Source organism: Melanotaenia boesemani, chromosome 23 (genome assembly GCF_017639745.1).
Source record: "Melanotaenia boesemani isolate fMelBoe1 chromosome 23, fMelBoe1.pri, whole genome shotgun sequence".
In the NCBI taxonomy this organism is placed as follows: domain Eukaryota; kingdom Metazoa; phylum Chordata; class Actinopteri; order Atheriniformes; family Melanotaeniidae; genus Melanotaenia; species Melanotaenia boesemani.
The window spans coordinates 13,287,526-13,313,652 of record NC_055704.1 but is presented as its reverse complement, the minus strand read 5'-3'; the positions used below and the strand labels follow the sequence as shown (position 1 = coordinate 13,313,652).

Here is a 26,127-nt window from a genome sequence, read left to right as displayed (position 1 = left end):
TCAGTTTTTGGCTTCAGATTTTCTCTAATCAACCCGCACTAAACTTGGAACAGGCCATTGTACACATTTAACTTCTATATATATAAGGTTATTGAACCTAAGTATAAACTAGTGATGCAACCCCAGATCCCAATGCAGCCCCCAAAAGCTTTTACAGAAGGCACTATGGTGCAGCATGTCATCCAAACTCTTCTTACCCTGATGCACCCATCACTCTGGAACAAGATTAATCCAAAAACCCCATTTTGATTGATCCAGACATGCAATCTTATATATACACCCTTGCAAACTGCAGAAGTAAAAAGAAGAAACCTCTTTTGGAAAATACAATTTTACTGCCAAACACTTAAGCTTTAACTCCTTGTTATAGCATACATTTGACAATTATCACATACAAATATCAGACATTTTGTCTCATATAAGTAGGGCATGTTCAGTATGTTTTTGTGTCCATTCCAAATGGCACAGATGGCAACAGCAAATATTATCAGTCCTGCTTTGAAGCCAAAATAAGAGTGCATTATTTATGATTTACAACTGAACCTCATAGAGCTACATATTTTCAAGACAAGGCAATCACATCATGTTTTCAAGATTTCAGAAACCAGTGATAAAACCAGAGCTTTGGAGTGTTGTTTTAAGACCATACACTTACTTTTTCTAAAATCCACACGTCACATGCTTTCACACGGTTAATATCATTCTACAGTACAATTCAGGGGGTGATTTTGTGATAGAATACATATAAAATCCTGGGTCACCTCCCTTCACTGTCAAAATTCTAAATGGCTGCTACTGACTAGTTACTGAGCTCATAGCAGATTGATGACATGACCACTGGGGATCAGGGCCACATCATTTGCTAAAACCCTGGCTTGTCTCTGAATTGTATTTTTACTTTTTCCAGCAAACAAGGACCTCTCTAAACTGCCCTTCACATTTATGCATTCAGATTAGCTGCTTTTTAAACAATGTTGAGATGGTACAAGGTGGGATAATGTGGTAGTTGGACATTCAGTGACAAAAGCATAATTGGATTTGGTAACACAAATCCTACATAAATTTCTGTGCCATTATGAACTGTTGAAATACTATTTATATGGTAACAGGAAGGATATAAAAAAAATGACACGCGAAAGCAAGTTGACTCTAGTTAACACATTCTCTTATCTGTGGTGGGTCTTCCATATTTTCCCAGTTCAGAGGGTCACTTTTACAGCTGTCTGGAGCTCATTAAAAACCTGATATGTAAAGAAACAGTATAGGCATTCTAGGGCTTTAGACATGCAAATCAAATCAAAAATCCTCAATGTAAAAATGAATATAAATCTTTTCTTTTTGCTTGGATATTAGGCTTTCACTTGTTAGAAACTATTTCTCTAACTTTTAAAAGTAAAACTGTCATAATGATTAGTAAAATTTCAAATTGGGATTCTGGCCTCCAACTGGAAACTTTAAAATGGCTGGCAAAACTAGTTTACAATAATTTAGTATTTTGAACCTTTGAAAAAAAATGTTTTACTGCTTGGTTTGAGCTTCTTTCCACACAACAGGAAGTCTGAATTTTGAAATTTTTCTTTGCAACAAAGCTGCTATTTATCCAGGGACCAACAGTGTAAACAAGAGTCAATATTCAAGTATTTATTTTTATCAAAAACAGTCCTGAAGTAAAGCCTTGAAAGACATTCCCTTGTATTTTTTGAGAGAATTAGCTCTCATTGCGAATGCTTTTAAATGCCAGATGATGATGTGGTACATAAATTTTAGTCTGTCAATTATATGCTTTGCTTAAATAATAGCAAAGCATATAAAAGTATAAAAAGTGCTTGGCCAGCTAAGTAAAAGCTCAACACAGTGGTAGCACATCACAGCCTTTTTTAAAATAATTTGTTAAAATAAATGTTTAGAATCTGTTTGACTTCTCTTAAACAAATATTGCACATTGTTTGTTTGGGTGGGACTCATTGGTAATCTGATTATTCTTTTCCATTTCACGTTATTGTAATCAGGGGATGTCACAATTTAAAATCAATTCTAGACAAAAAGCTCTTTTTTTAATGTTAGCACTGGAGTAAGTCATTGTTCTTCAAGTGAACAGCCCAGTCACCAAAGAAAATTATTGCCATTTTACATTTCTATAAATGACAAATACATGTTGATATGCAAGTCAAATATCAATGTTTCTCAGCCACAAATACATGTAATTTTAAAGTGTCTCAGATGGAAGAAGCTGGTGTTTCTTCACGTTGTTGCCTAGTGATGCTTTATGTTATGAAAGGCTGTATTTTACACCTAAAATGAAGAGAGACTGGTACAAAACTGTAATTACAACAAAACAAGGTGAAAAAGCAAAGGCCACTCTTTGGCAGCCCAGGGATGTAACACCCTTGTGATAAGGCTCACACTCGTGGAGGACAAAGCACACCAGAGCAGTTTCAAGAAAAGGATCATGGCAATGTAAGAAATAAGTTTATATAGATCCACCGTTTCTATAAAAAACATAAAATGACATTTTACTCTGGGACTGGGTGGGAAATTAAGGAGTCTGTTTTGGATGAGACATAATAGTATGTGCAAAAAAAAAAAAAAAAAAAAAACAAGAAATCAGCTTGGCCTTGCAAAGCTAAGTATAACATTTAAAAATCCTGAATTTTGCCAAATGCTTACCCTTTTGTAGGTGAAGTACAAAATAACTGGGAGTATGTTGCCGCAATACGTCACACAGAAGGCTGCGTCGATCTATTCAAGTTGAGATCCAGTTTTTTGTTGTTTTTTTTTTTTGTTTGTTTTTTTCTTGTTCTATTGTTACAAGTGAAATTTTGACAAAAATAAGAATGAACTACACCTATTTCTATTTACCCACCCCTTGTGCTGTGTGTTGTTAAAATGATCAAAGTGGAATGTAACTGGACCTGTGGTGGTGGTGCAAGCCCTGCGGCAACTCCATGTGAGCTAATTCATCTGTAATTCTCATTAAGAGGATAAAAAATCTGATCTCCTACAAGCTCTCCTCGCTCACTTGACATAAAATCAGACAAACCATTACTCATCAGAGTATTCTTCTCATGTAGAGCTTTAAAAACCAGTAAAAAGTAGTAATCAGACTTCATAATGAGACGTGTGACAGTCATCACCCTATACCAAAGGATGCGCAAATATCAAAGCTCTGAGAGGTTTCTCTAGCAGCACTACTCATGGGAGGAGTCTGAATCTTTTACTTGCCTTGGTCACAGCATAGCAAATGTATTGTTCTGCTGTGGAAAGTCTTGATCTAGGCCCTCTTGAGATGCTAAGGTGTCACTGAGGAAGACTCACCGAAGGCTTCAGGGCCCCTGTAACCTCAAATTTCCTTAAAGCAGGAACCAAGCGAGGTACGGGGTCATTGATCACAGTCACAGTATTCCTCAAATATGACATATTGTGCCCTTTAGTACAAGTCCAGTGGGTTCAGTTGTGCAAGTTCAAAGAAGCCTTCAGTTCAGAACTAGCCAAATCATAAAGTTTTCAGCAAATGGCAAGGAACGGCACAAAAACTGGGAGAGAGTGGTTGAAACTCTGAGCAGTTTCCTCTAGAAAGGCCAGTGTAAATCCTCCAGATCTCCCGATTGACCCATGTTTACATCTGTCTCCAGCAAACTCATGATGACCGCCATGGCTGCCTCATCGCTGCTGAAGCTGCTCAATCCTGGAACCACCATGCTCTCCAGGTCCAGCTGGGATGGCTCACCTGGGTGAAACCAAACAGGACAAAACTCCAGGAAAAGTTGTCTTTAATCCAGTCACACTCTTTATTTTTATTTTATTTTATTTTTCTTCTTTATATTCTCTACATCTGGGGTCTTTTTTTAAATGGAGGCAGAGCTTCTGCTGGAATTATACAATAACTGAGGTGTTGATTATAACAGTACCTACCTAGATTTTATTAAACAGAAACCAGCTACTGTAAGCTTGTGGTGTAAAGTAATTATGTACTTATCGCCATCATTATGGCCTCTTCTCACAGTATGTGTTAATCATCTAGTAAAATTACAGGTGCATTAAAGATAATTGCAGCCAGTGTGGCTATTCTCACTGGACACATGTAACTTATTGCCTTACACTACTGGAGGATTCTTCTTTTTGAATGCAATGTCAGCTAGAAGGGGTCCAAAAGGTCTATAAAACAATTAACAGCCAAACAGTAGCTACATTTAACAATAGTGTACCAACTACTCTTGCTGCATAGATAGGATATCGTCATTTTAAACAATTTTTTAACACATGCACAAAATGGCAAACATGACTGCTTCTAGATTGACTTTTTACTTCTCCATGAAAAGTTTACTTAGATATATGAGAAAGAGATGGAAAATGCATAGAAATCAGTCAGATATCTCTGATATTTCCAGTGCAAAGATTAAGATTAACCCTTTACAGTATTTTTACTTTCTCATTCTAAAAAGAAAGTAGTTTTGAGCTGATTAAGAATACACATGATGCAATAAGTAATCCAACATCGGGTGCTGGCTTTTCCAAAGAATAAACTGCACTTTCCTTTAGCTTATTCCTTATTTGGGCAAGTAATTCTGTTCATGTGGATACAATTTATTAGAATAAAACTAGCTGGGTTTTTTGTTTGTTTGTTTTTTTTAAAGCAAATTTCTAAACAAGCTTTAAAATCTGTGTATCGGATTTAGCAACATCTAAATGCATTCCTTTTAGATTGCAGCAAACTGAATATGTACTGCCTCATCCTACCTTTCCAAACATGTAGGAAAACTATGCTGACTCTAAAAAAAAATGTAGAATGACCTGTTCTGAAGCCAGTGTATGTCAGTGGTTTGTGCCTTCTAGGCTTCCATATCATTATGACAATGCAAAATGACACAGCACTACAAAGTACAAATTGTTAACTCCCACCAACTTCCGACCTCTTGAGCCACTATCCCGCAGGTTTTAGATATTTCCCTTCTGTAACACACCTGATGCAAAATGAGTAGATCTCCAACAGTTTGTTACCAAGTTTTGCACAAGCCTGATAATGAGACACTCATTTTAGTCAAGTGTTGCAGCAAGGAAACATTTAAAACTTGAAGGACATTGGTTTAAGAGGTCCAGAGTTAGAGATCCCTATTCTAAAGTAATTAAAAATGAAAAAAATATTTTTTTCATAGGATTTAACACTATCAAGACATAATCATGAATGTTATATCACAAATAAGCAACCATAAATGCTACATAATGGAACTTAAATACCTCAGTCCTGTGCACAGAGGGATTACATAAGGAAACAAAAAGCTCTACATCTGTAACTAATTATTGGGATCTGTATTTATTTATTTACCAACATTAACAATTCTTGATATTTTTTTAGACTTTGCAAATACAGCCCAATTATTCCTCCCCACCTTATCAGAGATGTGGTGGCAAGTGTAGCAGACACTACCTGTGCTCTCAGACGTTGAACCACTGGCACCTGCTGACGCGCCTGATTCGGACTGGCACTGGGACTGTGAAGAGCTGCCTGCTGCCTCCTCTCTGCTGGATGTCTGCAGTAAGCCATAATACAGTCAAACAGCAGAAACGGGCCCACATGTCCAAGTTTTTCATCTTTACACAGAGGCTGTACAGTAATTGTTATTACCCTGAGTACGTCAGTCACACTGCTGCTGGTCTGTGGAAATTTCTCTTGGAGAGGGTCAAATGGACTCGAAGCTCCGCTTGATGGGGACGAGTTTGCTCTTTTTTAAAAAAAAGGGAGACAAATAAAATTAAATTTCTGGATCTCTATCTCATTGCTTTTTATTTAACCCCTTAAGATGCATTATTCCCAAAATTTATATATATATTTCTACATGAGCTGTACCTGTAGGAGTCAAAAAGCTCATTTGCAATTTGGGTCCCTATGCTGCCTGCGTAGATCATTGTGCCCACACCACAAGAGAGGCCAGGAATTTCTGGTACTTCTTTGGTGTCATCTGGTGAAGAAGAAAGAAAACAAAGATCACACACAACGAACCAAATGCCATCGTGACTGTACAGTGCAGTGCAGGATGCATGTCTTACCCTTAAGTGCTTTTGAGTTACCTGCTTCCTCATCACCTTTTGTGGTATTAGGTCCCCTGTTGGTACAAAGGAGTATTTGTGCTTCTTAATCCAGGTCACTATAAACATTATTTGTATTTCAAAGCTGCATTAAGTCAAAATTCTGTAGTAATCAACAAGAAAATATAGGGTGTTAGATTCTTAAGGTAGAACATCATGTTGTCCACCCCCCCCAGCTTGACAACCACTGAGCTAAGGAGTTGTGAGACAAATGTTCATAAATTAACCCATACTTACGAGATGACCCTGTTTGAAGACACAATAAACTCAACTTCTTTGGTCCATGGATTTGTGAAACTAAACCACTGACTTTGGAGCGAAACATAGGAGCCATATTTAGTTTTAAACCTGTAGCACTGTGTTTCAATCTTCTCCTTACTTCGAAGAACTGTGAAGAGATTGAACACAGAGATCATTACAAGCACAGTAGAAAGAAAGTTTTGCAGCCAGACATTTAGTCTACATTTTAAAATCAGTGTTAGACAATCATCAAGCTTCTACATACTGCGTATGAAGCATTATATTTGTGCAAGAGTTGCATCTTCTAAGACTTATAGTTTTAGGGATACAGTTATCTCAGCTAATCCTTTTAATATAAGATAAGGTTTGCCAGCAGTGTTGGCTTTGCTACATCACCTTGCCTGTGTTTCCCTGCGAGGTGCTGCAGGTCGTCCTGGTGGAAGTATTCATAGCAGGACGTGCCCAGAACTTCCTGTGGCAAATAACCGATGATTGTTGTGGCTCTGGGGGAAGAGAGGGTGAAGGCCGTTTTAGTTATTGCTCCTTTGCTTGTCTCTCACCACCTCTGAGGATTGTGCCCAGCAAAACCAGCATCACAGAGCCTCTAGTGTAACATTCATCAGCCACACATGAGAGACATTTGATCGACTGATTCAAAACTTAATACATGTGGTGTGTAATTACTTCCCAAAAAAATAGAAGAGATTTTCATGTGATGCCATCAAGATGCACAGCTTCTTCTGGGAAATAATGGCAAAGACACAAAGGATTATCTCCATTGAAAGTTGAAAAGGAAAAACTCATGTTGTTGCTCCGAGAGACCTCTTCACCACCACATGCCTCTGCCAATCCTTTCTCAGCCGAATCGTGTCATTAGAACAAATCTCTGACCAGCAAGGGAAAGATAAAAGTACAGGTGGACATATATAGAAAACGGGAAACTCACTGTTGATCCACAAAAGTGAACTTGCCGTCGATTGCACAGCGGGTAACGAACTCAGTGGCTTTGACATTGATGTCTTTGGAGGACTGGTGGGAAACATGTGGGAGGAGACGACACACCATCACCAGGCAGTTTAGGCTTAAGGTTTCCTTATCGGTGGCATCACCCTCTGTTTCTAGCTGGCTGCTCGGCCAGCTCCGCATGTATCCAGTGCAATGGAGGGTACAGTATCTGTGAGTATCTGTGGGGGGGAAACAAAAAGTTTTTGTTTTTTTCTCAGAAATAAGAATCATTTATTACCTACTGAAATGGACTTAGCTCCAATTTCATTACATCCTAATCTCTCCAAGTGAACCTTTTCCATTATTCTGAATAACTTAATGGCCATTTTGATGATTTTTTTCTGCTTATTGAAATAAAAATCTCTGTATTTTTATTATTATTATAGTAATTAATGGTATAATTTATAAAAACTAATAAGTATAGAGCCAAAAGATAATAACAACTGTGCATTGTTTTAAAATGTATGCATTTAAATTCCCAGCTTTGCAGATTTTCGGCATTGCTTCCTAAATACTTTAGGCTTTTTTTCTGCAAATATGACAGCAGTGGTATCCAGATTTTTAGGCTTGTGCCCCTTTATAGAGAGGCAGAAAATGTGTTACATGTGCTTATTTCCAAATATGACAAAAATGCTAATTATTTAGTGGCATTCCAATAAAAAATGTTACTTTTTCAAATATGTCTATGAGCCTTGTTTCTTTTTAATGATTGTTTGAAGCAGAAAAGAAGATAAAATAGTTGAGAATTTCATAATTTTATAAAATGAAACGTATTTTCAATAGACTGGGTTTTGTTTCAATTCACAAATCAGTAAAGTTATTAATCTTTTAGTGAAATGAAAACTGAAACTTGTCTTGATGGGTGACTGATATTCCAGAACATTTACCATGTTCCACCACTGAGGGGCGCCAAATCTCCTGTTTCTCCTACAATATTAAGCTTTACTTTAAGTTTGGACCATCTTCATATTTTGTGGTTATACAATGTGACATCACTGACCTACTTCCTCTGCAGGACAATATTTTTAAATTGTGACACCTTTTTTGGAAAAAAATAAAGTCAGACATCCTTTTCTTTCCAAGAAGTCATCATAGCTGAACTGTGTTGGAAAAAAATATTGTAAAGTGAAGTTTTCACATCAGCTAACAGTACTCATTTATTTTCAGTTTTTAAACATTAATTTCTGTAAAATATTTAAGCAGTTATTGATGTTAAACTTCATTTATTTGGTTTGAAGGCACTATTGATTGTTAATTTGAAATAATGCACAAGGCAAACAAATAGATTGGTACTGATTTATATATTTTAAAAGGCCTGAGAGTAGCAATAATCTGACGTAACCGTTTCTATATGATGATACCAGTCTCTTGTGTCATTGTGAAATACTTCTGGTACAGTATTCTTTACTATGTTGTTTCCGTTTGTTGTTTGCTGGCATTTATGCTCTCAATCAAGTTGAGGTCTGGACTTTGGATCATTGCACCACCTCAATCATTTTCTATTTGAGTCACTCAGTTGTAGATTTGGAATCAGTGTACTGTTGTATGATCTAATTTCTGTCAAGCTTTAGCTGTCAGACAGATGGTCTTTCATTTGATATGGAGGAGTTAATGGTCAGCTCATTGACTGGGAAGATAGAAAACTCCATCCATTTTCTATACCGCTTCGTCCAATTCAGGGTCATGGGGAAGCTGGAGCCTTTCCCAGCACTTAGCATGCGAAAGGCAAGATACACCATGGACAGGTCGCCAGTCTATCACAGAGATATTAATATAACTATTTTAAATATTTTCTACTTGCAAATAATCTTTCTCACTGTAGAATGATGACCCTGAATTGCTTAGAAATGGTCTTATAACTTCCCAAACTGTTGGGCAGCAAAAATTTCTTCTCTGTTTTCATTTTTTTCTGTATTTTGGCTTAGTTTTGATAAATTAATTGCAAGGTGTGATTTGTAATGTGTTGCTGCTGATCTCACCTGAAAAGGACCATATGGTATTTTTATCATGTCCTCAAATGTGAAACCCTCAGAATTCAAGGAGGATGTGCTTTCTTATTCACATGGCTGCACCTCAGCATGCACATTTTTTAAATTAAATGTTAATCTGCATTGCATATATCCAGCACCGATCGCTGCAACAGAGTGTGATTGTGCATCTGGTAGTCATATGGACACAATACTTTCATTAGCTGATGAACAACAGCTGTTTATTGTTCTTTACAATCACATGCTTGCTCCCAGATGAACAGCACTGTTACTATAATATGATGTTTCATCCACAGATGGGTCACTGCCGCTATGCACTTACCTTTCTTTTTAGAGGTACTGGGCAATGAGTGCTTGTCTTCATGCTTTCCTGCAACTCGAGTGTGCTTCATTCGACAGAAGAAGGATCTGCGAGTTCCAGTGGTTAAGTGGGATGTCGTTACAAGGGGCTCCACCTGAACCTGAACCCCAGCTGCACAGAAAAATGGCACTTGTGACTCTGACTCACATGACTTATTTCATATTTGTTTAAATTTAATTCATTTTGGTTCTCATGGTCAATTTATCCCAGAAAGGGTTTCATTGTCTTCTGTCTTACTTGATGCGTCAATGAGGCGTTGGCGAGGGACCATCTCTGAATATGACAGCTGTTCCTTCACCTTGTTGATATCTTTGGGGTGAATGAAATCGAACAAGCTCTGCCCAGTCAACTCCAACTGTAAATACAAACAAACATCTATGAAGGCCCTTTTTTTAAAGCCCTTTATATGAAGCATATATTTGTTCATTGCCAACTAAACTGCCACTAATTTTTCTCTACGAAAGTGTGTTCCTTATATAGTCAGAATGATTATTGGCCCAAAAAACACATTTCTGGCTTTATTATGAGGAATGATGTATAATTTATAGCTTTTTAATGTGGGAACCCTTTCTTTCGGATAAAAAATGGGACTGGATATTGTCTATTTATAATGTTACAGCCCCATAAACTCTGGAGTGTACAGCGATGTAAATTCAGAAAACTCTATTCTACATGTTAAAAATCCTTTGTTATTCTTCTCAGCTTACTTTTTATTGTTGTTTGTTTTTCATTTAATGTTATTATATTTTGTTTAGAAGATCTATTTGGTGCATTCTGTTGTCTTTTCATAATTTTTTTATGTTTTGTTGTTTTGTTTTATTCAGTGCTGTGCTTGGTATCCTAATTCAAACACTGAGAGCAGGATTAACTTTTTATGGTGCCCCAGAAGTCACAAATCTAGAAAAAATGAAAGCATATACTATTTGTCAAGGAATAGTGTTAAATGTTGTCTACTTCTCCTTTAACCTCTCAAAAGGTCATAGTGGTGGCTCGTCAGATACAAACTTTTCCCCTTTCTTAGTTATACATTGATGTACTATTTGATGCAGGAAAGGAGCATTAACTCAGTGAAAGTGTTCGAAAATAAAAAAAGAAAAGCCACATTTTAACATGCTTGCTTTGTAACTGCAGCTAATTTTTTCAACAAACACAAAAAATACCTTTATCACAGCAAATGTTTTGATTTTTTTAAAACAGAACAGCATAGGCTTTATTTATATTGTCAAGAAAAGACTGCAGGATGTGCTTTTCATGTTTAACAAGTGAAGATGAAGAGTGAAAAATGTTAACTAACCCTAACCAGCGTTAGCTAAAACCTATGAAAAAGTGTGAGCCAGGTAGCAACTAAAATTCTTTATCAGCTAACATTGTTTAATGCTTTAAAGCATTGTATGTTAAGGTGAAGACATATTTTAAGGAAGAGATTTTTTTTGGCAGGGGGGGTCCTTTCTGGTTATATTGCCAACATACCTATTAGCTAGCTGGCGCTAACCTAACTAGCACTAGCTAATAATTCATTTAATTTAAGCTTGAAAGACAGGAGGCAATTAAGAAAAAGTGCTAGGAAAATACTGTCAGATATTGTAGTGTGTGTGTGTGTGTATGTGTGTGTGGTTGGGGGGTGCTACCTCAGTAAAGGTTAAGGGTCAAATTCAGTGACATTACTTTGTTTAGTTTGGCTTATTTTTGGAGCTTCTTTGAATGCCATTTCTGCTGAATTTTACTCAGATTCAAAACAGCAGAAACAATGCATTTACGCTTCTGTTAAGTCTCGGTTTGGCCAGATTAAATTGGCATATAATGTACTGCAAATTCACTTTCTTTATATGAGTGAGGATGGAAGTTCAACACACCGGGCTGAAGTTGAGGATCTTGGAGACAGACTCTGAGATGAACAGAATTTTTGCCCGTTCACAACTTACAACTAACAGGAAACCATCTGCAGCCTGGGAGATAAACAAACAGGCAAATTAACATACAAAAACATTTATACATAAAGTTAATCAAATAGACTTGTAGGGGTTTTGCATTTACCCTAAGCAGAAGGTGACGAAGGTCATCATGAGGCAAGATAGAAGGCTTGGAGGTGGTATCTGTAAAGGCGCTGCTTGTACCAGCTGAAAACACAGGATGATAAGGTTTTAGACTAATCCTTGTTACTGATGTTTCTAAATTCCCAGGCAGGTAATGAGTTACCTTTGAGGGCTTTCAGGTGTTGTACAGCTTTCCGTAGTACAGTGAGTTTATCAAGTTTTCGAGCCATGAGCTGGCAGGAAGGGATCATAGCAGCTAGCTCATCAATGAGAGTATTCATTTTGTCCCTCCGCCGCTTTTCAATCTGTCGATGAGGCTCTCTGTTGGCATATTCAGCTGTTAGATAGACCTTACCACATAACTACAAAGAACTCCATGTTCAAATGTATAATAGCTGTCTATTTTGGGGAAAGGTAATGCAAGAAAAGATAAAATTATTATTATTTGATATTCCAAACGCAGCTATTCTAGCTTTGTGGAAATTGTGATCATTCAAAATGGTCATTGCTGTTGATGTCAAACTAGATTAGACCAATGAAATTACAAAGGTTTTTGGAGGAAAGATAGTGGCGTAATTGATAAAACAATTCGAATCACCTGAAGCATTTCATCTTGACTTGCTGATCTTCCCCCTCAGATCTGCAAATAAAAAGAAAGAAAATAAATTTGCTGCCAGGGGTCCCTGTTATGACAATATGAAGTCAAAGGGTCAGTGTACCTGCTGAAGTCCTCATCCATCTGCAGGTCGAGGGTTTGGCTGTTAGATAAAATGAAGTGTGTCATTTTATTCAAGTTAAGGACAAAATGTTCTCTGTATAGTGTCACATATTTTACAACATGCAAGTAAAATGGCAGCGACTTTAGCTTCCCAAACAACAGAACATATTTTTCCTACTATACATGGGTGTCTGACCTCTCTTCTACATCTCCTTTTCGTTTCCTTGGAAGCTCGACAGCTGGCTTCGAGCATCCTGCTTGACTTGGCCCCTCCTCTGCTGCAGCATGATCTAATAGATGAAAACAACCATTGCAGAGATAAGAAAGACTACAACTGAATTCAAACTGGAGCTTCCTAATACAGTAGGTTTTCAATATGTTTATGACAGAATGAACCAATGAAGGAGTCAATAAAAAGATGAATGATTAAGACCCAACCCTATGCTTTGTTGAGATACTATGCCCTTTTCATTTAGGGGATGAGAGAATAGTGGCTATCTAACCCTTCAACTAGGGTGTTGTTGATTATTTGGATAATGTAGGGCCAAGTGCTAAGTCAGAGAGGAACTGTATTTAAGACTTTTCGACCTAATCACAATTCCTACTATGGCCCAAGCCCTGTGTTTTGCAGGGATAAGATTCCTCTTTAATATTTGGACACACTTGAACATGCTGTCCGTGCAGGGTTTTCGCTAAATGCATGTCTACATGTAGTAACAATTTGCTGCCACTTGGGGGCAATCTCAGAAATATCTGCGCAGTGGACTGTTGTGGTTGCATTGGTGCTGTTCTTGGTTCTTTGATTTTGCTCTTTAAAAATAAATAGAGGTCAAGTAGTGAAAAATCTATTTTTAGGTTAAGTGAAACTAAGTGTTAAATCATGATGGTTGTTCACTGGTGTTTGTGAGTTTCACTTGTGCTTTTGCGTTATTTGTCCTTTCTAGTACTTGGTTCTATTTGTTATGAAATTGGTTGATGTCACACTTGACACAAGTTGGCTTATAATAAGTTTCAATTAACATTTGATCAATATGTACGCTCAGGTGCTAATTTCAGATTTCTGGGGGACTTCATGTCTATCTGTTTGATTGAAAAATTGACTACAAGGCCTGAAAGTGACACAATACATTAAGGTTTAGGGGTCTTTACAGTTTGGGAACAAAGCTTTGTAGAGGCATCTAAAAAGTCCTCTATGCCCCAGCTTAGAGAGCTATTACAATTATTTTTTGAACTCTCAAATAAAAGGGGCACCTCATTCACGTGAAACAAAGCAACAGGAGCCAAGAGGTAGGACCAACAGGAGGGCCTTGCTCTGCCAGAGGATCTTGATTTCAAGAGAAGCTAAAATAACAAGTATTATAACTGTTTACAGAAAGCTAGACAGAGGACAGTTTAATTTTTAATTGACCTCTTGTTTGTATTAAAGGAGCACAGAGCATAATTTACAGCAAGTCGAGGATAGTTTTTTTTTTACTTTTGGACTACTGTTTACTACAGAGAAACCTTTACCATGGAGCTATGGAAGAAAACAATCCTTTCCACTAAATAAGGTATTTGGATGGTCAAATGGATGCATTACCCCTAATCATAGATGGCAACAGGAGACAAAGGTGCATTGCTGAAGGCAGTGAAATGTTGTGGCCAATGATCTACTGGAAAACTGCGTGTCTTGTTTTACATTTGGATGGCCCTTTCATTCTCCCACCAAACTAAATATTGACAGACATTTTAAGGCAGAAAAATGCTCCCTGCAACTCTGCAAAAATGGTTAAAAAGCATCTTAAAGAGCATTTACTTGGCCTCCAAATTCAAATGTGGCGAAATGAGCTTGCATGACGGGGCCTTACTTCATACAACGCAATTGTTTGAGGCCTCCTAACGGCAGTGGATTTCAACATTACAGTCCCAACTAAGAGAACAAACATTAAAAGGTGTAAGCAAACACAGAGGAATAGACTGAGCAGTGAAATCCAGACTTTACAGAGCAGAAATACAATGGATAAATTACAAAGGGGTTTTTCTGGTGTATTAACCAGCTAGCCACTGTTTTCTGCAACACAACGTTTAACAACCTGGTCCAGTTAAATCCACAACTCATGATGAGACTGTCTAAAAGAGGAATTAGACAAGGAAAATTTAATTATATGAGAATAAAACTGCCCATCTAGTCTTTCTCTATCAGTTTGGTGGTAGTCTGGAGTTTAGTTTGATGTGTGTGCTAGTGTGAGCCCCTTAGTGGTTTACTGAATGCATCATATAATAATAATGTGCTTCAAGGGTTACCAGTCTTAAAAGAGACAGACCCTGCAGAAGAAAGGGATAAAGTTTATTCAAGTGAGGCACTCCATGCCTTAAAACTGACTGCTCAAAATAAATGCATTAATGCATGCATGGTGGAAAAAAGAGGAGATCCTTTTTAAATTTTTTGTGGTATTTTCTTACTAAAGTATGTCATATATATTCAATAAAGACCTCAGAAAATTGTGTCAGCTTGAGAAAACTAAGACCATAAAATGTCTTTTTTACTGTAGAGGATCTGGTTAATGTTCTGGTGCCTGATACCACTGGAAACATTCAGCTGTGGAGTCCATACCTTTGTTCCAAACTATTTCAGTAACAGGGGGAAGACCTCCTGATGGAACTACTTTTATGTACTTACTATAAAATCTTTGTTTTTTATACAGTTTTGTTTACAAATTTGACCCATTTTTTATGCTGACAATCACTTTTCTTTTGGACCTCAAACAGTTATGACTCATGAATTGCAGTAGTGAGACAAAATGATCATAAAATGCTTAAGACCCCATCTAAAACAGCAGAACTACCTTTTTTCCTCTTTTTATCGTCTGATTTCTAAGCATCCATTTTTATCTCATACACATGCTCTACACATATACACAAACTACAACTTAAAATGCCATAACTCAGTCTTGTACTGCGGTCATCTGTTTCTGGGCAAATTCACATGCACCGACAGAAAGCTGCCATTAAACGGCGCCAAATCTCCAACTGTGCCAGCGATTTGGGAGTTTAAAAGGCACGTGAGAGTAAATGGGGTATGTGCTGTCGTCTTACCTAATGCTTATATAATGATGCAACACTGACCTACTTCCTTCTCAGAACTGCATACTTCAAATTGTGACAAGCATTTGGGGGAAAAAAAAAAAAAACCTGCAGTGCACATACGAGAAAGCTTTTCAACGTGACTGTTAACCAGAAATAAAAACCCACATCCTCCTGCTTTTCTCATCAGAGGAAGAAAAAGAAGTAAAGGAGATCAATTTGATAATTAACCCATATTTTAATAGTTTTAATAGTCAATTTCATAATATTATCTGGGCTATGAAAAGGAAACAGTATGTTTTGAGCTTTAAAATCATGTGCAATGTTTATCCTCAACTTTTTCTCAGTGGACATAAACTTATGTACATGTGTCTGAGAGGAAATAGCGATCCCTCTGTCAAGTAAAATAACCCAATTCACGAATAAGAATTTAATCAGCAGAGAATGAATTTTAATGATTTTTTAATATAATTTTCTTCAATTACTCCAGTTGAGTTTATTGGGTCATCACTGGTACAAAAACGGAGTGTAGGAGTGAGGGCTTGTCGGCCCTTCTTTCCACCCACCAAAGCTCTCCACCGCTGACAACGCACAACAAGCTGCCTCCCACATTTTCCTGTTTGTTATTCAGGAAATTTTTCCATGGGCACCTGTGTGACCCCTGCCAGTTCATTAGCATGACATCGAAGTGGTGACATTTGCTTTGAGCAGTGCCGAGCACACTTCAGCTGGTTAACAGTCTGAGTCACACCCAAGCCAAAAAAGCACCGGTGAGGAGAGCACCGAGGAGAGGCCAGGCCTGCTGGGCAGCATGTGACATAGCAAATTACTGAAGGCTAGAACTCAGTCAACCACAGATGGTGGCAAGCACAGGAGTGTAGCAAACTCGGTATGAGGAAGAGCATGCACAATGTGACCTTTAAGCCTATGTGTTCATTTAACACCAGCTGAATGGCTTCAAGGTATTTGATGGCGAACAACAAATGGCCTGATTTGGATTCAGATGCCACACCCAAGTTACAACACACAGATCTAGAGTGGGGTTTCCATAATACTTTCTTAAAATATGACTTTATATTTTAATTATATACTTATAAAGTTTTATTATTACTATTTCAAATTTAGTCCCAATTTTATTATAAACAGTGAACAGTTTGATGTACAAAAAATTTATAATTAGGAGTACATATAAAGCGTATCCTCTGCATAATATAGCCATTAAAAGACAGAGTGTCTTCAGTCAGAGGCTTCTTCACATATCCTTGAATACTGACAAGAGGTAATCTCTTTAATAAAAGATTTTTATAAAGGCTATTTCCTCCATGTTATCATGTATAGATATTAAAACTGAAACAATATACAATAATTGAACTTTTAATAGGCTTTTAATATACTGTGTATATTAATAATTCTTTTTATTTTTAACAATTATTTAGCTAAATAGAAAAATTAAGATTGAGATATCCTTTTTTAAAGCATATAAAACTATACAAGCATATAAAAAAAGGAAGACACGAGAGTTAGTACTTTTTTTCTCTCATAGGTTATCTACTATCGTCAACTGTTTGGTAACAAAAAGTATATTTTATCTTGACCATTTTCTTTTGCAGTTTTAAATTGAAATTGCCATAAAATAAATTATTTCATTGTTTTTTTTTTTATGAATGTTTGATTTTTTTTTCTAAAATCATAGACACAGTAAGAAATGAATGACAGTGTAGGAAAATGTGGGCATCAAACAGCAGTAAATTTATAAAGCAAAAAACACCCCCATGATTAAATGGTTTTAATGGGTTTTTGTGATACTGTGTAAACATAATTATGGTTACTGATGCTTCCTGCTAGTTTGCTAACATGCTGACAGTTTTCACATCCAGAAACAGCTATTAAATAAAAGATTAAATAAAATTGCTAAGATAAAAAAAAAAAAAAAACAACTTTATTAAAGTCCATTAGATTTGTAGGTCATTTCACATTTGGCATTGCCAAGGTAATGTAACTTCTGCACATTTAAACTGCACTATTTTTACATTGTTTTTGAACCTTTTAATCAGAAATACGTGTTTGTATATCATGTATAAAAAAAAGTGACAATATACGTTAACCAACATGGCACATGACCCTAATCTGATTAAGACAGAGCAATCAACTTCACTAAAAGCTTACTGACATTCTAGATTACTAACTAGGATTAATATTTACAGTTCTTAATATCACCTTTCCCTCAACACCCTTTAAAAGTTTAGGAATGCAACATTTAGAGTCCTCTTTGTCCTTTGGGGCAAATCTGACTTTTTATATCAAAGACTGAACAGCCTGTAATAACAAAGCTGTTCAGCAAAGCCTTTAAATAGAAAACTTCCTTTTGTTTATATAGTCAAGGTCACAGTAGTGCAATTTATCAACAGCATTCTTTGTTGTACTTTTAAACCACTAGTGTTCCACATTCAGACCACTACTGTGAGACTTGCTTGTTTTTGGATCCCTGTGACATCATGTATTGCTCTTCCAAAATCACATAACTGATCAAAACTATTTTATAATATGTTGTTTTGCCTGCTAAAACACTGGTATAACTCAACATGTGTTCTTAAGCTTCATTTTTGTATATCAGCAAATATAACCACCTGTAGTTGCAGGGGAAGAAAATATAATAATAATTTGACTAAATCCACTTTTCTTTTCTTTTCTTTGCAGTGAGACCTGGGCTTTTGGTCTCATTGCTCACACCAAGAAATGTAGCCACAAGTGTTGAGGTTTTTGATGGATATGGAGAAGTCAAGCATAAAATCCTACAGTTAAGGTACAGTATGTTCTAGGTTATTTCCAGCTGAATAACCTACAGTTCAAGTACCAAACTGCCTTATGTTAGTGAGCGAAAGCCTTGACAATGTTTTGGAATATGCAGCTATTGTGAAAAGTGTCACAATGCACATTCTGTCACAAAGAAAATGCTATGTAAACAGCGTTTACATGAAATGCTGCATAAATGACAGGGATGTTAGTATATAGACAATAGTAGCAGAGTCTATACAATATGTATCCATTTATTTTTAGTCAAAAATGACCAGACCTACACTATTCTTCCTGTAAATATACAATATTATATTTAAGATTATCATACAGTCTGCGATTAACATGCTTCATTACTTCAAATGAACAAAAGATCAAACATAGTTGACTCTAAACTGGTGTTTAGAATGCGCCGCTAGGTGGCAGCAGCAATTGTAGTAGCTCTGTTTTTAACTTATGATTTTTTTTGCAATATAGCCGTCTTTTTTAAGATATCAGCTGTCAATCTGTGTCTGTTCGGGTAGATTTTTTCGCGCTGGTCAGAGGCTGTGCTATACGGGAGATTTTTCTGAATATTTTTTCTTTTTGCAAGACTTGTTATTGTGAGTCTCCATGGCAACGAGACTTGTTTACCATCGGGATCAACTGATAAAACTCTCCAAACTCAAGATTATCAGTGAAACAACACTTCAAATCCCAACGGAGTTGAAAAGAAAGAGAAGAGGATGCAGGGCAGGAGCGAGGCAGAGAGAAAAACGGTGGCGATTCAAACCGTTTCTTCCAACGGTTGTTATGGGAAACGTGAGATCGCTAGTTAACAAAATTGATGAACTTCAGGTGCTAACCAGGTCTCTTAAAGCAGTGGTTCTCTGAGGTTTTGGAGCAATGTACCCCTTGTGTAGTACTTTTCCAGCCAAGTACACCCTAGCAAGTGCGGAGCTTCCTGGTTGGAAACACAAGTAAACAGGACTTGGCAATTAGCGCACAATTTGTTAAAATTTGTACCTAATGAAACCCTTTCACGTTTCAGTCATTTTATAAGGACAAACATGTTATCAATGATTCATAAATAATTTCCTGGGAAAGGTGAGAAAACCACAATACATGTTCTCTCCTAAACACATAATTAAAACTGAATACTGAGAATAAACTTACAGAAAGATTTACTTTATATCACAGGATTTTTTGAAATTTTACTGAAAATATTTTTGTGATTTCTATTTTCTCAAGTACCCCTTGGAGTGTCACAAAGTACCCCTTGGGGTAAGTGTACCCCCATTTGAGAAACAGTGTCTTAAAGAATACAGAGAGTGCAGTATTATGTGCTTCACCGAGACATGGCTGCATGAACACATCCCAGACTGTAATGCGTCTGTACACGGCTTCAGGACGGTCCGTGCAGACCGCAATAAACAACTCAGCGGGAAGCTGAAGGGAGGTGGAATTGCGGTGCTGGTAAACCAGCGCTGGTGTCATCCTGAACATGTCACTGTTAAAGAGAAAATCTGCAATAGAGACATTGAACTGCTAGCTGTGAGTCTCCGCCCGTATTATTTACCCAGAGAGTTCACATGCGTTATTCTGGTAGCGGTATATATATTACCTGGTACCGCTCCAGACGCAGCCTGTGATGTCATTAACTCTGTAGTGGCCAGGCTTCAAACACAACATCCAAACGCATTTGTGGCGATCTCTGGAGATTTTAACAACATCTCCCTCTCTGCAACTCTACCAACTTTCCAACAGTTTGTCAGCTGCTCCACCAGAGAAAACAAAACGTTGGACTTATTTTATGCAAATATTAAAAATGCATACAGCTCCTTTGCCCTGCCACCTTTAGGAAGATCAGACCATAACCTAGTTCTTCTCTCCTCCTCCTACAAGCCCATCGTTCAGCAACAACCAGTCATTAGAAAGGCTATTAGAACCTGGTCTAATGAAGCTGAAGATGCTCTGAGAGGATGCTTCGAGGCTACAGACTGGAACGTCCTATGTGAACCTCATGGAGATGACATCAATGCCTTGACTGAGTGTGTGACAGATTATATTAACTTCTGTGTGGACAGCACCGTTCCAACAAGAACAGTGAGGTGCTTCCCCAATAACAAACCCTGGATCACCAGTGACCTGAAAAAGCTGCTGAACATCAAAAAGAAAGCTTTTAGGGATGGAGACAGGGAGTTATTGAAGTCCACACAAAAACAACTTAAAACACAAATGAAGAAGTGCAAGGAGGACTACAGGAAGAAGTTGGAAAGTAAGCTTCAGAAAAACAATGTGAGGGATGTGTGGTCAGGAATGAAGAAGATCACTGGCTTCGGGATAAAGGAGGATCAGACCGATGGAGGTCTGGACAGAGCGAATGAACTGAACATGTTCTTCAATAGGTTTAGCTCACCTTCTGCTTCAACCCCAACTAGCCACACACCCTCCATGAGCCCACAGCTTTCCTGTCACACCTCCACTCTGTCACCCTGCAGCTCAGTCAAGGACCTGGACACAACCTCATCTCCCTCCACATCAGGACTTCCTGAAACCTCCTCTACCTCCACCTCCACTCTGTCTGTCTCCTGTAACCAAGTCATGCAACAACTGGTGAAACTGAACCAGAACAAGGCTGCAGGTCCAGATGGTGTCAGTCCCAGAGTTCTCAAGACCTGCTCAAAACAGCTATGTCCGATTCTCCAGCACCTGTTCAACACCAGCCTGAGCCAGAAAAGAATCCCGGTGCTGTGGAAAACATCCTGCCTTGTTCCAGTGCCTAAAAAACCACAACCAGCTGAACCAAAAGACTACAGACCAGTCGCCCTGACATCTCACGTCATGAAAGTCCTGGAGAGACTCTTACTGGCTCACCTCAGCAAGCAGGTGAACACCTTTCAGGACCCATTACAGTTTGCATACCGTAATGGGCTTGGGGTTGAAGATGCAATCATATACCTGCTTCAGAGAGCCCACTCTCATCTGGACCAGTCAGGCAGCACTTTGAGGGTCATGTTCTTTGATTTCTCAAGTGCTTTTAATACGATTCAGCCTGCTCTGCTGTGTGAGAAGCTGCAGAAATTCCAGGTGGATCCCTCCACAACCACCTGGATTTATGACTACCTCACAAACAGACCACAGTTTGTGAGACTGAAAGGTTGTGTGTCTGAGATGGTGGTCAGCTGCACTGGAACACCACAAGGGACTGTACTTTCACCATTTCTATTCACGCTGTACACCTCAGACTTCCAGTACAACTCTGAGTTCTGTCATCTGCAGAAATACTCTGATGACTCAGCAGTTGTTGGGTGTATCAGTGATGGACAAGAAGCAGAGTACAGAGAACTGGTCGGTCAGTTTGTGAAATGGTGCGGTGACAATCATCTCATCTTGAATACCAAGAAAACAAAGGAGATGATTGTTGACTTCAGGAGGAACAAGAACACACATAGAAGTGTTTCCATCATGGGAGAGGAGGTGGAGGTGGTGGAGGAATACAAGTACCTTGGAGTTCAGCTGGACAACAGACTTGAGTGGAAAAGCAACACTGAGTACATTTACAAGAAAGGTCAGAGCAGACTCTACTTCTTAAGGAAGCTGAGATCTTTTAACGTCTGCACCAAAATGTTGCAAATGTTCTACAGGTCTGTTGTTGAAAGTGCAATCAGCTTTGCAGCAATCTGCTGGGGCAGCGGCATCAGAACCAGAGACTTGAAAAGAATTAACAAACTGATCAAGAAAGCCGGTTCTGTGCTTGGAGTAACTCTGGAGCCGCTGGAGTTGATCATCAAAAAAAGAATTCTGTACAAGCTGACGAAGATAATGGAAGATCCTTCACACCCTCTACACAACGCCGTGACGAAACAACAGAGTGTGTTCAGTGGGAGGCTTGTTCAAGTCCGATGCAAGACAGAGAGATACAGAAGATCCTTCCTTCCAGCAGCTATCAGGCTGAAGAACAAAGCCCTTAATTAATTAATGTGATTGTTTTACTTTACTAAAAAAAAAAAAAAAAAAAAAAAAAAAAAAATTACTACTACTACAATATTGAATTTCCCTTTGGGATTAATAAAGTATTTTTCATTTCATTCATTTAATAAAGTTAAATCAGACAGACCCTTTTATTCTCCATTTAGCTGGAAATAAATCTTTAATTTTTTGCCATAATAATTTTTAAAAACTAAAATGGCATAAATATAATTATGAAGTAATGTTTTTATTTTCTTTATAATTTTCTCCTGTGATCAGTGGAGTAAATCGATTTTAATCATCTGTTAAGTGGGACAAAAATAAAACAATAATATTTTAAAGGCTTGCAATGAAAAAGATATGATACTAAAAATAAAGCTTATCTAAACCAATGGCTGTACAGTAGAATAGAGGGTTATATTGCAGGCAGGGTGTTAGTGATTTATTGGCTTTTCCACTCACTTCTGCCATCCTAATCGGCTGGACTTATGGAACTAAACTTATTTAAAATAATCCATAATTACAGGCTAGTCTTAAAAAAATTGTTACATCCTGAATTTGATATCTTTTATATGGATGAATGAGTGTAGAAAAACTAAATGTGACGAAGACAAAGGACTTAACATTGTTGTGTCCTCCAAAAGCGCTTTTTACACAGTTTTCAGAAATTAAAAAAATTTGATTTCTGGTCAGTTCCTTAGCTTATTATGACAGATAAAATAATAGTAACTAAACGTGGCTTGAGAGGCCTTTACAGTTGATATTCTTTGTATGTTTCTTGGTTTTGGACCAGCTGCTCAGAGGCGCCAGGGAGCGACTACCTCCCTCTGCTGCACAGCGAAGGCAGCGCTGCTTTAGCCTACTGATCTACTGACCCAGTTTTGAAAGGAGCCGAAAAGAGGGAACGCTGAATGAAACTCGTGGAGCCACGTGACGTTCTAAGCTCCTCGAGGACGGTTTCTGTACGGTTAGTCAAATATACTAAAACACTGCCGACAGTTGGGGAAATATGGCGGCCGTAACTAAGGAATTTCGTGGCTAATGATAGCAAAAACAACAGTAATATGTAATAAGATAGGCAGAAATACATCGGCTTAGTTACAGTGTACGTTTCCATTAAGTTTGTCGGGAGTATTCCCCTCACCCTACCCTCGCCCACAACCCAACGGTGTCCTTAATTTGCATCCCGCCGGAGACGAGCACGTAGGACGGAATGATGAATGGACAGACCGACGCTGGTAGTCGAGCACGCGATAGAACTATTCACCGGCAACCGGCATTTTTTCTGTTCCTTTTTAAAATAATCAACTAGCCAAGTGAGGCGTTAATTTACACAGAAAGCTTAATGGCGACACTACCATAAATGCTTGTATGTGTTGTCAACTTAAAGTTAAATTTACAACAAAAAATAGCCGTAAAAACTTACTAAAACATTAAGTGCATTGTACTTTGAAGGACCAAATATTTCAAATACATAAAAATAAATAAATAATGTCTGAAAATAAAGCTGTAGACTTACATCAAAAGGGATGACAGATACGTACAAAATATTTAGTAAGCAGTAATTTATTCAAAAAGTAGCTGAATTTTACACAGCAGTACAGTTAGATCCTCCACAGATATATTCCCAAACCCCTACCTGCTAGTTTGTCTCCGGTCCCCTCAGAGCTCCCAGCTGACATGCCTACAGACTGGAGCCGGCGTGCCCGGTGGATGATACAGAGCGCCGCAGCGCAGCCACCAGATGTAGTAGTAATGCATGGGAGAGGAGGAAAGGAGGGAGCTTCGTAGAGCCTGACTGTTGTATAATTGACTTCATTTTTTCTCGCCCTCCTCCTAGTAGCTATGATTTTTTTTTTTTTTTTTCTTTCCTTCTTTCTTTTTTTTTTTTTTTTTTTTTTTTTTTATAGGCGGAGGGTGGTGGTCTGTGCGGGATGGGAGGTGGCGGCAGAAACGTGAGAGATGAGTAAGCACGAAACACCCGCGTGCTTTACGAAAGAAGGAAATGAGGGAAGAGTTCAACCTTATGTCTCCTCCTTCATCGCCTTTTTGGTTCATTCATGCACGCGTTCACTTGAGGAATAGCCTGTACAGATGCATTCAGCGGCTGTTTCCCATTTATTTATAGTGCCTGTGACGATCTTTGTCACTTTAATAATAAACAGTACAGTCAACAAAACAAAAATTATCAGCAAATAAATAGTCTAATAGCTTAGGGCTACATTTGTGGAAAAGATTGATGACACTTCTAATTTTGAATATGGGCTGCACTTTTTCCTGGGTTTTTTTTTTTTTTTTTTTTTGTATAGGCCACTTTAAATAAGTGTTTTTGTGAGGCTAAACCGAACAAAATGCTGCAGTGATTGTAACTGCTATCACAGACAGATCTTAACAGCAGAAGTGGATGGTCTGGTAACCTACTATTTGCTCATGTTAGTGCTAATACACATTTCGGATTCATGCCAACAAAGCCGGGCCAGCCTTGACGAGGCCCTGAAAAGATAGTTACCCCGGTTTCAAACTCGTTTTGGTGACCTGAATAACAGCCCCGGGCGCGTCACCGATATGACTTTGCTGCAAGCCTCCTCGCTGTCTTCCAACCAGTCGGGTGACAGGAAGGATGTCTCACTCTCTGCATATTTCGTAGTCCTTTCTCCTATTGTGTGATGTGTATGAAGACAGTCACTAATCAAAACGCATTAGTAAAACTAAAATAAAATAAAAAATAAATAAATACAATTTTTAAAAAGAAAATAAAAGACCCGCCTGAGTTAAATCCTAAAAAAAAATCATGGTTTCTGAACGAATATACCAGTATATGTCTGTACATAACTAATATCTTTATCAGTTTTTTAAATGATTATAATTGATTTATTTGACGTAGAAAATACTTTTGAAGTTGGATAACTTTGGGCAGTTGTACTTCAAAAATTCTATTAAATGATGGTTAGAAAACAAAAAGAAATTCACACAAAAAATATCTTAAAGATATGCATCAAGTAGTCTTTGTATAGTCTATGTATTAACCTCTCTTGGCCTAGCCTATATAATATTAAGGCATGTTAAACTAAAGACTAAACACAATGCAATATTTGGCAATCTTTTGTAGTTATCATAATATTATTGTCTTAAAATGAAAATAATACGGAGTGATACATTATATCAAACATCGACGATCTTTGGCGCTCACCTACATAGTGTAATTCGAAACCTTTGCACGAGACTTTACGTAAGACAGAAGGCTGCACGTGCCAGCGAGAAACGTGTTGACCTATATATTATATAACTTGATGGTCACGTGGCGACAGTTGACTCGATAACCCATTTATAGCGTGTCTGTGGCGAAAGTATAGTGTCTCTGTGCACTTCAGCTGCCCGGAAACACCAAAAATACCAGTCGACAGATAATATCCAAAAAACGTCAATATAGCCCAATTTAAGAACACAGTAATGCATTTTAGCAACGAATATGTGTGGGTCCTTTTTTCAATTTTGGAATAACTTTTAAGCTAAGAAGTTTTCTTAAATTAATATACGAATAATTCTATTTTTGTAGCCTAGTAAAAATATTTAGTGAAGCAATATCACGTTTAAAACCTGCATTAAGAAAGTATAAATAAGCTTGTTTACCCTGGTTGCCGTGTATATTTTGGGAGGCAGTGAGTTTAAAACTATTGATTCCTGTACTCCAAGTTTTGCACCTTGTTTGGTCGTATTTGTGACATCTGTGGGTCTCCTGGCTCTCCTGACAGGGGAATGCCGCAGTTTCACAACCAGTACATATTGTTAGCGTGATAGCTTAATTAAATACGGAAAATTATGGGTCTACTTTAAACTTCAAGAGACCAATTTTAAGAGGTGACAAAGTCTACATCCGTTTTTTTAAAGCCC

The 26,127-nt window shown here is 37.8% G+C and overlaps 1 protein-coding gene across 3 annotated transcripts; it reads right to left on the bottom strand.

Annotated features, from left to right (window-relative positions):
- Positions 1–905: 905 nt before the first annotated feature.
- On the bottom strand, positions 906–24,116 carry LOC121634511 (aryl hydrocarbon receptor nuclear translocator-like protein 1). 3 transcript variants are annotated; one of them, XM_041977182.1, is made up of 18 exons: positions 23,876–24,113; positions 14,463–14,538; positions 12,626–12,719; positions 12,431–12,469; positions 12,310–12,351; positions 11,875–12,032; positions 11,713–11,795; positions 11,532–11,624; positions 9,916–10,033; positions 9,640–9,789; positions 7,271–7,508; positions 6,721–6,827; positions 6,322–6,472; positions 6,046–6,101; positions 5,846–5,957; positions 5,624–5,720; positions 5,426–5,528; positions 906–3,727 (listed from the first exon to the last, which is right to left on the bottom strand). In XM_041977182.1, exons 4-18 carry the CDS (start codon positions 12,448–12,450, stop codon positions 3,570–3,572), a joined length of 1,686 nt encoding a protein of 561 aa, XP_041833116.1. In that variant the 5' UTR covers positions 12,451–12,469; positions 12,626–12,719; positions 14,463–14,538; positions 23,876–24,113; the 3' UTR covers positions 906–3,569. The 3 variants fall into 3 exon arrangements, with proteins under 3 accessions (XP_041833116.1, XP_041833115.1, XP_041833114.1); XM_041977181.1 differs by lacking the exon at positions 14,463–14,538 and having other exon boundaries at positions 6,322–6,393; positions 6,726–6,827; positions 23,876–24,116; XM_041977180.1 differs by lacking the exon at positions 14,463–14,538 and having other exon boundaries at positions 23,876–24,115.
- Between the last annotated feature and the right edge of the window lie 2,011 nt (positions 24,117–26,127).